Source organism: Dermacentor variabilis, chromosome 6 (assembly GCF_050947875.1).
Source record: "Dermacentor variabilis isolate Ectoservices chromosome 6, ASM5094787v1, whole genome shotgun sequence".
Classification (NCBI taxonomy): Eukaryota; Metazoa; Arthropoda; class Arachnida; order Ixodida; family Ixodidae; genus Dermacentor; species Dermacentor variabilis.
The window spans coordinates 197,248,147-197,263,247 of NC_134573.1; the positions used below are offsets into that span (position 1 = coordinate 197,248,147).

The following is a 15,101-nucleotide window of genomic DNA, read 5'->3' on the forward strand; positions in this document are numbered from 1 at the left end:
AAGTGGCTAAAAGCAAAGCAATGTGGCACACTTTGGCAATAGAGATGGCACTAGACAATCAGTGTTTTGGACTTAGCTTGTGGGTCGAGCGTATAGCTTATTTAAAATTGTAGAAAACGTAAGGTAAGAGAAAGATGGTAGCCATTTCAGGGTGAGGGTGAGGGAGGGCAAACAAGTTTTTTATAGATGGAGACGAGGGTGGCGGGAGATCAAAATTTTAAACGTGAGGGTGAGGTGAGGACAGTACCTGCGTGATGAGGGTGAGGGAGGAGAACGAAAAATGAGCGCATTTGCACACCTCCGGTCAGGACAGAGCAGTGCACTGGGTGTGTTCAAGATGCCTGCAGAAATAAATTGCAGTAAATTGCATTGAAGTCGATCACATTTTTGTTTCAACCACTCAACACTGAACAACACTGAACTTCCTTTCCTATATTCCATCTTGATTATTTCTGTGAAGAGCAGGCAGCTTTCTCTTCTATTCCTCTCTCTGTAGTTGTATAAATGCTTTCTAATTTCAACACTATGCAAACTATTCATTATATTAACAGGTGTAAGTGGGCAAATCACATAAAAAGATGCACGCTCATTTGAGAGGTTCTGGGGTCACAGTACTTCGTTTGGTACTTACATGCACCTGCCTGTGCCCGAGTGTTCGATGTGATTGCCGTGTGAATGGAGATGATGCAGCCATTTGGCTGATGTAAACGTTGCGAAGCAGGAGTCTCTCGAAAAGAGGAAGCACGCTTATGGTGGGCACTTTAGTTTCTGGCATAATTTTCACTTGTGGAGAAATACTACTAGCAGAAACCATTAAGTGGCTGTGCATGAGCGAAAGCAATAGATTGCGTACTCCTGTTGACCTTTTCAGGACTGAGCAAGTGTTGCACAGCTGGCATGTCTTGCATCGAGGCTTGTAAACCGAACTAGCTGGTTTGAAAAGAACAACTCTGGTACATCTGCTGGATTCTGGGTTTGGTTTATCTCATTATTTTAATAAGTTACACTGTCAACAAATGGGTAACAAAGGGCCCACTTTGTTCCTGGGGTAATCACCACATGAGAAGCAGCAAGCTGCACTGAAATGCTTTTACAGTAGTCTGAGAGCATTCCTGGTCAAGAAGAGCATGGTAGTCAAGTGCTGAATGAGCCCAGTGAAAAACAAACGCACAGTAACATTGTTTCATGGTGGAGAGAGAAAGGGGACCGATGAACAATGCTTGCCTTTGTTGCATTCACATTGTGACCTGGTTTTCTAGTATGAGCCTTGGCTCAATAGAGCAAAATATGTTGCATACTGGCAAAGCGAAACAGTTGTTTTTATGTCTGCAGAAACTTTAGGCTGTGTTCTTACAGGATGTTTGTCATCTACATTCTTTTATAAGACAGTCTCGTGCTTGTGTTCATGGTAGTGCAATACTTGAATGACGCTGTTCACATTGATTGATGATATTGAGAAAAACCTGCTAGTCTCCTGTCATGTTATTTTCTAGGCTGGTGAGGACACAAAGACTGAACCCACAACTGAGGAATTGAAGCTCATCAAGCAGCATGTCATTCAGGCTCCTCTCGTTGCTGTGTTGAGCAAGCCATCGCGATCGTCAACTCAGCTTTCTATTGCTGGTATGCATCCAATCATTTCTGGTCTGTTTCTTCCAGTGCACACTTATAGCTTGATTAATCTTATCAAAATTTGTGTATTGCACACTCCTAGCCATCTGTGGGACAGCAGTGTTGTAGCCTTACCGCAAATTATGAATGTTGATGTTGCTCTTGTGAATTGTGCCCTGAAACAAGTGATCTCTACAGGCCACTTTGTGCTAATTTCACAACACAGGCACAAAGGTGATGGTGTGGATATTAAACATACAAGTACTAGTTGTGTGCGAGAAGCTGTTGCAAGGTAATATATATATATATATATATATATATATATATATATATATATATATATATATATATATATATTCAGTTTGCAGTTGCTGAAATGAGGAGCTACAGGTTCTCTTTTGCTGTCAGTGGCATGCACTGCATGGGGAAGGTGAAATGAGGTTGTTCTCAAGTATTTTCTAGTTACTGACAGGGCACAGCTATCTGGAGTGCCAACTGGTCACTTAGTAATATGCTCACATTTACTGATAACAATCTACTGACGTGCTGCACTGATGAAACTAGGGTAAACTTGTGTACCGCAATGCACCAGAACAGTATTTAAGCAGGAAATTGAGCCAAACCTGCCCCAATCACTACAGTGAAACCTCAATATAACAAACCTCGATGCATTGAAATTCATAATGCAATGAAATATACTCATTCCCCAATCTTAATTCTATTGAAAACCACATATTTGTTACCGCAGGTTTATGGAGTAATTTCTTAACAGGGATTCGATTTAGTGAACTTTTCAGCCATTTCAACCATGTACTTTGAGCCTCTATGGGTAGTAAATCTTGCAAGACTATAAAAATGTCAGCCAAGGCAAGAATTATTTCAAATGTCCTTCCGCATGAAAAGTTTGAGCGGCAAAAAGTGTCACGATCCACCCGGGTTCATGAATGAGGGAGGGTTCGAGGCACCCTCCGTTAGACAGATGCTCTGCAGTGTGGAGGTGATGAACGATGATTGACCACCGAGCAGCTGGGCTTGTTGGTGTTTATTTGGTGCGGTGACCAATGTTGCCCACCGAGCATGGCAGGCCACCGAGCCTTGCGGGCCAACAAAGATTATGCCCAAGGGGGCGTCACATGCTTGTTACACCCCCTTACCCCCAGTTTGTTTGTTAACTACAAAAACAAACGTCCAAGCTCAGAGCATAAGGCTCTGCCGCCATCCAAGCCAAGTCGGTGGGGCCTGCTATCCATGCGAGTAACGGTCCGGTGGCCTCCGTGGTCGAGTACTCCGCCTGGTCACCGGTGTTGACAGGCCGGGTGAGGCAACGTCGGGTGCTGCCTAAGCCAGCTTCGCTCCATCTGCAGTGGTCGGCCTCGTCAGTGGTGCCAGACTTGACACTGGCCCAATGGGCGCCACACCACTGGCGACGCTTGGCACCTCCGAGGTAGGTGGTGCTTTGCGGAAAGCGACACATGCTGCCGCTGGTCCTCCTGCGGGCTTGACTTCTGAAGCGGCAGTTGACGGTACTAGCCAAGTCCCAAGGCGAGGCCTAACGTGGTCGGCATGTCGGTGCCATGTGGCCCCATCTGGCATGCGGACGAGCAGTGATGAGGCGCTGGCGAAAGACACCACCTGTCCGGCGGACCAAGGTGGGCCAGGACAGAAGTTCCTGGCAGAAACTGGAGCTCCCGACTCCAGCAAAGGCCTGAGACAGCACCCTCGATCAGCAGCCAGCTTCTGCTTCAGCTGCTTCAGGAGTGCTGTGGATCAGAGGTCCGGATGCAAGATGTCCAAGGGTGTCTTGACCAGCTGACACAGCAGGAGCTTACAGGGGGAATGGCCAGTGACATCGTGGGGCGTGGCACTGGAACAGAACCTGGGAAATCTGCGTCCGGAAATCCCCAGACTGGCTCTTCTTGAGCTTGTCCTTGATGGCCTGCACCACCTGCTCGGGTGCACCTTCTGAAGTAGGGTGGTACGGCGGAATAATCATCCGGCGGATTCCGTTCCTCGTCAGCTAGGCCAGGTACTCTGTGCTGGCAAAAGCAGGACCATTGTTGGACACGATGACGTCCAGCAACCCCTGGGCGGCAAAGACCTGTCGTAGCACTGCAATGGTCGCGCCTGCTGATGGAGTGGTGACTACTTCGAAAAGGCGTCCACCACCACCAGGAAGTAATGGCCCTTGAATGGCCCCCCAAAATCCACATGCAGGCGGGACCAAGGTCTCTGTGGGAATGGCCAGGGGTTGATTCCCACAAGACGTGAGGCCCGCCGATGCTCCTGGCAGACTTGGCAGCTCTGCACCATGTGAGCAAGGTCCTGGTCCAGGCCAGGCCACTAAACGTGGGACCGGGCCACCAACTTGGTCTGTTCCATGCCAGGATGACCCGCATGCAGCAACTGCAGGACCCTGGACCAAAGACTTTATGGGATCACCACTCTGAAATCTCACAGTAGGCAGCCCTGCTGCAAGCTCAGCTCGGTGGCCTTGTGGCTATAGGCCTGCTGAACCAATTCCTCCCCATAGGACTCCACCTCGACCACCTGAGACAGGACTGGGTCCCGGCTGGTCGCTTGGGATACCGCAGATCTGGAGAGTTCCTCCAGGTATGTGTGCTCCAGCATGAACACTTCAGCACGTTCTGGAACAGCATCAGGCACCTCTGGCAGGGGCAGGCGGCTCAGGGCATCAGCAGGTCCCAGGTCCTTTCCCGGATGGTAAACCAGCTGGTAACTGTAAGCTGCCAGCCTCAAGGACCAGTGTACCACTGAAGATGATGCCTGCATGGGAACTGCCTTGTCAAGCAGACCCAACAGCGGCTTGTGGTCCATGATCGCCTCGAACTTCCAGCCCCACAGATACTGGTGGAAGCGTTCGACCCCGAACATGAGGGCCAGGCCTTCCTTGTCCAGCTGGCTGTAGCATTGCTCTGCAGGATGAAGCCGACGAAAAGCAAACGACACAGGGTGTTCCTGGCCATCCTTTTCCCGGTGCGCCAGGACAGCTCCCCCGCCGTGCAGCGATGCATCTATGGCCAGGACGACAGGCTTGGCAGGATCGAAGTGTACCAGTACTGGAGCATTGGTGATTAGCTGCTTGATGCTCTGGAAGGCACGGTCCTGCTCCTTCTTCCAGACTCATTGCTGACCATCTCGAAGCAGAAGATGGAGCGGCTGTTGATGCTCAGACAGATTCGGCAGGAAACTCCTGTAGAAGTCAATGAGGCCGAGGTAGCTTTGAAACTCTTTCTTGTTTTGGGGCTTAGGCACCTTGAGCGCAGCATCAGCTTTGCAGGGAGCCGGGGCTAGGCAAGCCTGGGAACTGACATGTCCCAAGTACTCAACACTGCAGGCCAGCAAAAAGCAATTTTCCAGCTTGAGCTTGAGACCGGCGTCCTGCGGTCATCCCAGGACGTTGTGCAGGTTCTGCAGGTGGTCCCCGTCATTGCTGCCAGTAACCAAGGTGCCGTCCAAGTACACTGCCACGTGCCTCATGCCCCTGAAGAGGTTGTCCACCTCCCTCTGAAATATGACTGGGGCTGAGGCCACGCCAAACGGTAAGTGCGAGTACTGGAAGAGCCCCAAAGTTGTCGATATTGTGACATACTTTCACGAGGCATCCTGGAACACCAGCTGCTGGTAAGCATGTCTGAGGCCAAGCTTGGTAAAATTCTGTCCACCAGACAATGTTGATCAGAGATTCTCAATCCGGGGCAGCGGGTACTTCTCGATGCGGGGTTGATGGTAACCTCGAAATCCCCATAGATTTTGACTCTGCCGTCTCGCTTGAGGACTGGTACGATGGGAGCAGCCCATTCAGACATCTTGACGGGCACCAGGATGCCCTCTCGCTGTAACTGTTGCAGCTCCTGGACAACCATGTCCTTCAGTGCAAATGGCAGTGGGCGAGGTTTGAAAAAACGAGGCTGGGCTCCCTCAGTTACATAGATGCCAGCCGTCGTGCCAGCGAATGTGCCCACCCCTGGCTGGAACAGCTACTTGAACTCGGTTAGGAGACTGGGGACGTCTCTCACCACATGCAGGCTGGCTTCCTGGTACTCTGGCAGACGAATGCCCAGAGCATGAGTCCAGTTTTGTTTGGCCCAGCAGCGTCGGTGATGACCCCTTGGTTAAGCAAAGGGGAAGGGTTGCCTTGCTGTTGCCAAAGCGAATGCTGGCCTGGGCCTGACCCTGGACCTGGGAGAGCTGCCCGGAGTAGCTGCGCAGCATCACACCCAAAGCCTCGACAGACACGCCAGGGAAGGTAAGCTTGAACAGTTTCCCGGCCATGACTGACACGCTGGCCCCTGTGTCCAGCTCCATGGAAATGGGGTGCCTGCAGACTTTGATGGTCAGCATGTACAACGGCACAGAGGACGGTACAAAGCCGGTGTGCCACATGTCGGAAATCGGCGGGTCTTCAGCCACGACGTGGAGCCTGGCCGTGGAAGAACTCGAGCCTGCTGCCGCACACCCCCGTCGCGTACCCATGTGACGGCTACCCTGGCCGCGGGCTTGTGTGGAACCTGGGCTTGAACCAGGCTGCTGCTGCTGCTGCTGCTGCTGTTCACCGTTTGTCCTTCCGCTTCCGCCGACTGTGAGCCAGTCGCACGGGCAATCTCGCTGGCGTCAGTGGCAGCAGTTTCCATTGCCAGCGCTGCCTTCATGGCATCGTCCAGCTAGAGGTCGAGAAGCTCCAGGAGTTGCATCTGCACGGTGGGTTTGTTGATGCCGCAGACGAAGCGGTCCCGGAGCAGCAAGTCCAGCTGGTCCCCGAAGGCCCAGGCACTCGCTAACCCTTGTAGAGCAGTGACGAACTGCCCGAGAATCTCCTTCCCAGCGGCTCCAGTTGTTGAAACGAAAACGCTCCATTAGTGTGTACGGTGCTGGGTTGAAATGCTAGCGCATTATGCTGAGCAGCTCACCCAGCATCTTAACATGCGGCATGGATGGCTTGACAAGGTCGAGCAGGAGACTGAAGACGTGGGTCCCGTAGCTGGCCAGGAAAATGTCCCGCTGTTCAGCCTCGGGTGTGTCATTTGCCTGGAAGAACACGTGGACTTGCTCCTCGTAAACTGGCCAGGTGGATCCATCTCCCTCGAACGGCTCGAGCCTTCCATACAGCGGCATGGTGGCAGCAACAAGGGGCAGTGTTTCGCCACTCGTGGCAGCGTGGGATGATGTGTGGTGTTAGGATCGGCCTGCAGCTATTTCAGCCCGCTGCACGTGTTCCGATCCAACCGGGACGGTGGTGCACTTCAGAGAACTGCTGATAACCGGCAGCCACGTGGCGAGGGGTCAGCTCAGGGGAGTTCTCGACGGGAGGTAATTGGCGGAACTTCCCCATGCGCTTTTCGAGACACCAGACAATGTGCTACCTGGGCGCGCCACCTGGGACGGCTCCGAGATCAACGAAGCAGGCTTTGTGCGCAACACGACAACGCCGCCCTGTTCTGCTGTGAGTGGGGGAGTTGCCGCGGGAATGTTGACGAGGGCTCCTTCCCACGCGCCGACCAAGACGCAAGACAATGTGCTACCCGGGCGCGCTACCCGGGACGGCTCAGAGTTCTACGAAGCCCCTCTGACGTCGGCTCCGGACCATTGCACCTATGTGTGTGTGTGTGCACGTGGGTGTGAGCCCTCCTCCTCCTCCAAGTCGAGAGCCCGCCTCCTCCAAAAGGGCGGGTCATCTACAATGACGTTGAACTATGACGTCGAGCGGAGTGCTTATAAGCAGCGATTGTCGGCTGCTAGAGTGTGCTCGTTGTCGCGCTCGAAATGTACTCGTGAGCTGTGTGTTTGTAAGCTGTTTGCTGTATGCTCGTCTTGCGGGCCCCATTTGGGAGTCGCGCTAGACTGTCGATGTACCTCATGTTCAACTGTAAATAACGTGTAAATAAATCTTGCTCTCCTAAGTCCCGACGAAGAGTCAAGCTCCTTCCTACAGCTACGACTGCCAAATCTTACATCTGAATGGCAGCGGTGAGATCGGCCTACAGCTTGTAGATCGTCCGACAACTCTAACAAATGGTGGCAGCGGCGAGATCGTCCGACGAATCTTACAGTGGGTACTTGTCGCCAGTATCACAATCCGCCTGGGTTCGTGAATGAGGCAGATGCTTCGCAACGTGGAGGTGATGAACGATGACTGACCACTGAGCAGCTGCGCTCGTCAGTGTTTATTTGATGCGGTGACCAATGTTGCCCACCGAGCTTGGTGGGTCAACAAAGATTATGCCCGAGGGGGCGTCACATGCTTGTTAGAAAAACCTCATCAAAGCGCACATGCCGAAATGCAGTAGGCATGAAGCACCACAGCACCATTTGTCACGTTTGTAAACAACTTGCTGAGGCCGCGGGATGCGTGGCAGCTTGCAGCACTCGGAATGTGCGCCTATTTGCCCTCTCTTCCTAGCATGCGTCCACACATGGGCCACAGGCCATATCTTGGAGGTAATCTTTCTGTGGCGAGTGCCAAGGTTGAAACGATGCAGTTTATGCGCTGATGCACATTAAGTTTCTGTACGTCTAGTGTTTTCGGTGATGTAATCTAAGGTTTCCGAGACAGGGTGCGAATTCTTTGCTCACGTTGCGAGAGTGAGTTTGTGGTGATCTAGTGAGATCTGTTAATGTTTGCCTGAGCATGCGGGACACTGATAAAACTGCAAACATGGCTTCATGTAGTTATCTCTTTGCTTTTACTATCAGTGCTACGCCTTTCTGGCAAAACTGTGACTAATATATTTTTTTTTGTTGCCGAAGATGATTATCTGTATATTTTTACACATTTGATTTTAATTTATGAACACTGGCTGTGGGCACTAAGTGCAGTCGGCCATGGCATCCAAGATTTCCGGAACCGCGGGACGCAACACATGCAAATCTCCAGATGCCATGAGCCACGTTGATGCATTTCTCTTGGTGCTATCTGCATCACACCTGCTCATGACTGTGCTGTTACAGCCTAACCTTCTTGTGATTTGTTTATAAGTGCTTAGTAACAAGATGCTATCCACCAGGAATGCTCTGGGAACTTGCTAAGAATTTAAAACCTTGAAATTCGTGACTTCATGAAGTTTTTCCCTGCAAGTACAACTTCGTTATATCGAGGTTTGACTGTATATGTTCTACAAAAAGCCTTAACATCAATAATGAAAAATTTATTAAGCTATTCTGTGGAGATGGGTTTGCACAGGCTTAGTCTACAAGCGACAGTCAGGAAAAGGCATGATGCTCCTCCACTCCACAATGCACAAAGGTGCTATGGAAGGGTTCGGTAACTCTCTGGTATGGTGCCGAGAAGGCTCCAGAAATAGATCGCCAACGAACGCAGGTTTATTAACCCAAGCTACAGCACAGTGTGACAGTTATGGCACTTACGGGCAAAGGCTCACTGCAAGACCTATAGAGTATGCACGCCCACTACACTAGGGCTCCTGTGTAGGGGTCCACCAAGCATGAGAAGAAGAAGTCGCAAGAGCAAAGGGCCTACATAACCAACTCGTTGGGGACCTGTGAGTATGTTCCGTGGCCTGGTGTTTTGTTGAAAATCTGAAAGAACAGATCACATGTTTATAGTGATTGTGGCAAAGGCCAAATCAGCCAAGGCTTACACAGGTGTACAATCAAGCAAAAATTAATGCTGTACACCTGCCTGGAGCAAAGGAATCTGAAAAGATGTATGCGGCCACTTCCTGGCAAGTTGACTTTGTGTTCTCTGCTCCTTGCAGACTTTTGAAAGTGTGCAACATAAGGGAAAATTGCAATCGCCTGTAATGCTTTACTATTTGTGAAATTAAATTCACCATGTGCGCATCTGATGCTGCGTAGAGATGCCTTTAAGCTGTAGAAAGATGAACATTGGACAAACCGGGCTAGCTTCTAATGCCAGCAAAAGAAATGTAAAGATTGGGTGCAGTAGTCATTTAGCCACATAAATGCGCGTGCACTCTTCTGTTCAGCAGTACCAGGTTCAACAAAGCTGTCAGCTCTCCCGATATAAGGAACCGTTTAATCCAGCTGAGCTCGAGCTACGACAAAGAAGAACAAGCTGTGCAGCTGACGATCATAATTACAGATGAGGAATTTGTACAAGTGATGATGTGTAGAGATGAAGAGTCGTTCATGGGTTGCGCTCACACTAATTCCCTCCCCTGGTGGAAGCGGCCAGCTGGTCGCGCAGCATTATGATGAAACACTGTAAGTGTACGGTTTTAAGCACGATACATGCGCAATTTCTGTACCACGGCAACGGTGGTCGGAAGAAATTCTAAGGGGTGAAATGCGGTAATTAACCGGAGATGTCTGCCCAGTGATTGTGTAGGGTCCAATAAAATGACTGGCGAATTTTTCCTATAAACCGGAAACCCACACAGTAGTCCATAGAAGAACTTTGTCACCAGGGAAAAAAGTGACAACACGGTGAGTCGAGTTGTAGCGAGGCTTCCGCACATCCTGAACAATGTCGGTGTTAATGTGGACTCAATGATGGCAGTCTTTGAGGTGAGACAAAAATTGGTTCATCACAATGCGTTGGCGGGCTAGTTGGTGCGAATCCATGAATACTTTGTTTAGCGCAAAAAAACAACAGACACAAGGAAGACGACAGGACAAGGCGCTTTGTGGCGCTTTGTCCTGTCGTCTTCCTTGTGTCTGTTGTTTTTTCGCGCTAAACAAAGTATTCATGGAGACAAAAATTGGTCTGAGAAGGGCATTGCTGAAGACACGGGAGCCATAAGGAACGAGACGTCCAGGACGAAATTAGGTGAGCGGCCATAGACGAGGAAAAATGGAGAAAAGCTGGTGTGTGTTGTACAGCCGTGTTGTATGCAAATGTCACAAACAGCATGATTGCATCCCAGTTGGTGTGGTCGGGCCTGATGGACATAGCAATCATATCCAACTGAGTACGATGGAAACGCTCTGTCAAGCCGTTGGTCTGCGGGTGGTAACTCGAAGTGGTCTTGTGAACTGTGTTGGAGGTGCGCAGAACTTCGGTAAGAATAGACGAGAGGAAGGCTTTGCAGCTGTCGCTGAGGAGAACGCGCGGAGCTCCGTGACGTAAGAGGATGTTGCTTAGAAAGAAATCAGAGACTTCAGCGGCACTCCCAGATTGTATACAGGCTGTCACAGCGTAGTGTGTCAGATGGTCAACAGCTGTAACAATCCAGCGATTGCCATTAGAGGTCTTGGGAAGAGGACCGTACAAGTCTATTTCGACGACCTCGAAAGGTGAAGCGGGACAATGAAGAGGTTGCAAAAGACCAGAAGAAGTCGTAGGTCATTTGCTGTGTTGACAAAGAGTGCATGATGCGACGTACCTGGCTACAGCAGAAGAGAGGCCAGGCCAAGAGCACCGACTTTGTATTCTGTCATATGTCTTGTGGTATCCGAGGTGACCTGCCATCGGATAATCATGAAAGGCTTCAAGCACCTCATGTTCATAGTAAAATATTTGTGCGCGCACAATTGACAAGGACACAGTGAAGGGGGACACTATGAATTCGTACCAACTCGCCCAACTATCAGTTCTGCTGCACTTCATGTTGCAGAGAACTTGGTATGATGGGTACCCATTTGTTGCCATCGACGTGATTGAATTGTTTAAGTTGTCAACGAACTTGGGCGTTCGGAGGTGAAGCAGAGCCTTGCATGCGGTCGAGAATAGTTCGGCAGTGTGGGTCGGCATGTTGGTATGAAACGAAGGACAGATTGGTGATTAGGTTTCAGCCAGTAGAGCGTTGAGATCCACAAGGGGGGTGAAGTGGGCTCGGGCTGTACATCAGTACAATTAGGCGATGCCGAGTCATTATTGCTGCGCAGAGGGCAAAGAGATAGGGCATCTGCATCTTGGTGACTCTTGCCAGACCTGTAGGTAATGCCGAAATCATACTCCTGTAAATGGATCAGCCAACAACCAAGTCAACCCGATAGGTTCTTGAGCGCCCATAGCCAGCACAGTGCATTATGGTTGGTGATGATTGTAAAGTGACAGCTATAGAGGTATGGCTGAATTTTTGCACTGCCCGAACAACAGCAAGGCACTCTTGTTCGGTGATGACGTAATTTTTCTCAGCAGCAGTCAGCGTCTGACTGGCGTAAGCAATGACTCGTTCACGTAAGGTGGTGTCACGTTGCAGGAGAACAGCACCGAGACCACGACTACTAGTGTCAGTGTGAATGATTGTAGCTCCAAATTGGTCAAAGTGGCACAGTACCGGGTCGGACGTCAGGGTCTGTTAAGCGTCAGAACGGCCCTTTCACAATCGGCGGACCTAACGAAGGGTGCATTATTTGAGTAGAGCTGGTGGAGCGGAGACGCAAGTGCAGCGAAGTTGCTTGTGATGCGCTGGAAGTACGAAGCCAGTCCGAGAAAACTGCGCAGGTCTTTTGGGCGCAGAGCACAAGAAAACTCAAGGATGGCGGAAGATTTCTGAGGGTCTGGTCGAATCCCATCTTTGCTGACTAAGTGCCCCAGAACTTTGATAATCTTTCCTGCGAAAGCAAATTTTTTTTTTTTTTGTTGAGCTGTAGGCCAGCATTTGCGAGGCAGGTTAGAACTTGTTCAAGACACTGCAGGTGTTCTGAGAATGTGGCTGAAAACACTACGATGTTGTCAAGATAGCAAAGACAGGTCTTCCATTTTAAACCGTGCAGGACATTATCTATCATGCCTTTGAAAGTGGCAGGCGCATTGCAGAGCCCAAAGGGCATCACATTAAACTCGTATAGCCCATCTGGGGTGGCAAAAGCAGTTTTCTCCTTGTTGGACTCTGACACTGGTATTTGCCAGTAGCCAGATCTAAGATCAAGACTAGAAAAATAATCGGCGCCCTGTAGAGAATCTAGTGTGTTGTTGATCCATGGTAAAGCGTAAACATCCTTGCGCTTGATTTTGTTCAGGGCATGGTAATTGACACAAAAACACACTGAACTGTCTTTCTTCTGCACTAGAACAACTGGAGAGGACGCGGGACTCGAGGAAGGTCGTATTATATTCCGTCGAACCATGTCAGATACATTTTCCTCAATGATTTAGCACTCCTTATGAGACACGTGATATGGCCGCCGGCAAACAATGCGGGAGCTGTCAGTGTGTATGCGATGAGTAGCAGCAGCTGTCATACCGAGGGCTGGCGAATTGATGTTGAACAAGGAATGGTGTTTTTCTAATAGTTGGAGTAGATCGCGACTCTGGGCAGGGGTCAGGTCACTGTTTATGGTTGCCGACAGCGGTGTGGAAGAGGCAGTGAGTGGTGACTACGTTGACTCCGGTAGCACATTCGAAAGGGCAGCAACCGCATTAGGCTGTGTATCAACAGCGCAAGTGACACTTCGTCCACGGGGTAGCAATCGAGGTTTGGTAGTTTGGTTTAACACAGTGAGCAATGCAAAGCTATGAGAGAAGCGAACAAGGCCAGGAGTAATAAGAATTTTTTTAGATACCATATAACCATAGGGAAGAATGAGAGTGTCACCATCCCGAATATTACTGGAATTGACATTTACAATTTCTTCTCCTGATGGCCAAAGAACATAACCGGAGGAGATGACGAGGTGCATGCGTTCTTCATTATCAGAAAGAGAGTAACCGGTGGCATTCAGGTGTACAAGTCGTTCACGATAAGAAACAGCAGCGGATGCAGAAGACAAGAAATCTCATCCTAAAATAACTTCGTGGGAACACTCGGGAAACACGCCAAAAACAATGCGATGACGTATTCCGTCAATGAATACTTGAACTGTACGTTGCACGATGGGCCGAAGAACGGCGTTGGTCGCTGCATGAAGTGACGGGCCACAATAAGGCATCGTCACTTTCCGGAGGCGGGAACAAAAGTCTGGCCAAATAATCGAAATGGCGGCACCTGTGTCAATGAGAGCTGCGACGAGCACACCTTCCAGAACCACTGATAATAAGTTCGACGGTCGCTCTGGAGGAATTGTAGGCTGTCCTGTGGTACAGTTTCCCCTCCTGAAACAGCATCGAAGAGTTTTCCAAGTGAGCGTTGGAGACATGAGAAACAGGTCGGAGAGGTGATACGGCACGACGATGTGGAGAAAGTGACCTGCGGCGAGATTCTCGAGAATTCAGAGGCGTGTTGGTAGGGTATGGAGGAGAGGGTGATTGGTGAAATGAAGAGCGGTAGAAGGTTCTCTGGTAGCCTGTTGCTGGACAGACGCCTGTTCGCTCTTTGGATGTAAAACCACGTTGCTCATCCTGTTGACGCCATCGACAGAATTGGGAGATATGCCCGCGGTAGCCACAGTAGTAGCAAATGGGTTGATCAGGAAGCGGAGCGGAGTGGTAAGGCTGTACATGCACAGGTGGCGACAATGAAGCCACAGGGACATAGTAGTCCTCTTGTGGAGGGGCTGCGGTGACCGGAAGGAGTGCCGCGACGTTCGCATATTTAGGCACGTGTCGAGCGCAAGGGCCATCGGAGCGTGTTAGACGCGACGCAGAGGTGATCTCTTGCTTGATTATCTCATGTAAGCCGATCGGCGAAGGGGTGACACCAGGTTCTGGCGCACAAGAAGAGCACCGCCCATGATGTTCCTCCTGAACGATATCACTATGATCGTACGCAATTCTACTGCTGAAGGCAAACGAAGGTCTGTGTTATCTGTGCATAGCCATAGAGATTGAAGTTTCTTGAGGTGCTGGCAAGTGGCCATTACATCTTGGATGATGGCAGGATTTTGTGTGGCAAGTGCGCTAAAGGCGACAGTGTTTATGCCTTTAATAATATGCTGTATGCGGTCGGTCTTGGACATGGTGGTGTTGACATATTTGCAGAAAGCTAGCACATCCTCAATGTAGGATGTGAACAATTCCCCGGGAAACTGGACGCGCTCACCGAGCCTCTTCTTCGCGACCTCAGTGCAGACAGTGGAGGTGCCAAAGATCTGACGAAGTTGCCGCGTGAACATGTCCCAGTCAGGGAGATCAGGCTGATGGTTCCAAAACCGGGTTTTCGTGACATCGGCTAGGTAGAAGGGGACATTGTGCAGCTTCTGTGAGGTATCACACATTGTGCAACTTCTGTGAGGTATCCCACTTATTGAAGTTGCTTGCCAGGTTGTAGTTTTGGAGCTATTCCTCGACGTCATCTCCCCGCTGACCAGCGAAGACTGGCGGATCATGGTGGGGGTGTGTGGATGGCCATGACAGATGGCAAAGGCTGTGCTGGGGTGGTAGTATCGGACATGCTCGGATTGTCTTGAGCAAGCATGGCAAGAGGTGGTATGCGGCGACCCGAGCGAAGCTCCAGTGAGAAGGGCGAGAGGTCGCGGGGAACGAAAAGCACTGTCCACCACTTATAAGGAACCATTTAATCCAGCCAAGCTAGAGCAACGACGAAGAACAAGCTGTGCGGCTGATGATGATAATTACAGATGAGGAATTTGTACAAGTGGTGATGATGTGTAGAGATGGAGAAGAGTCAGTCATTGGTCGTGCTCATACCAAATTTGAATTGAAAGAA

The 15,101-nt window shown here is 50.2% G+C and overlaps 1 protein-coding gene across 3 annotated transcripts in view; it reads left to right on the plus strand.

Annotated features, from left to right (window-relative positions):
* LOC142586048 (intermembrane lipid transfer protein VPS13A-like) overlaps positions 1-15,101 on the plus strand; it is a 935,034-nt gene that overhangs the window by 169,692 nt on the left and 750,241 nt on the right. For all 3 annotated transcript variants that reach the window (XM_075697293.1, XM_075697294.1, XM_075697295.1), the window contains one exon: positions 1,494-1,623. In XM_075697293.1, the coding sequence (XP_075553408.1) occupies positions 1,494-1,623 (130 nt within the window). The remainder of the gene's footprint in view (positions 1-1,493; positions 1,624-15,101) is intronic.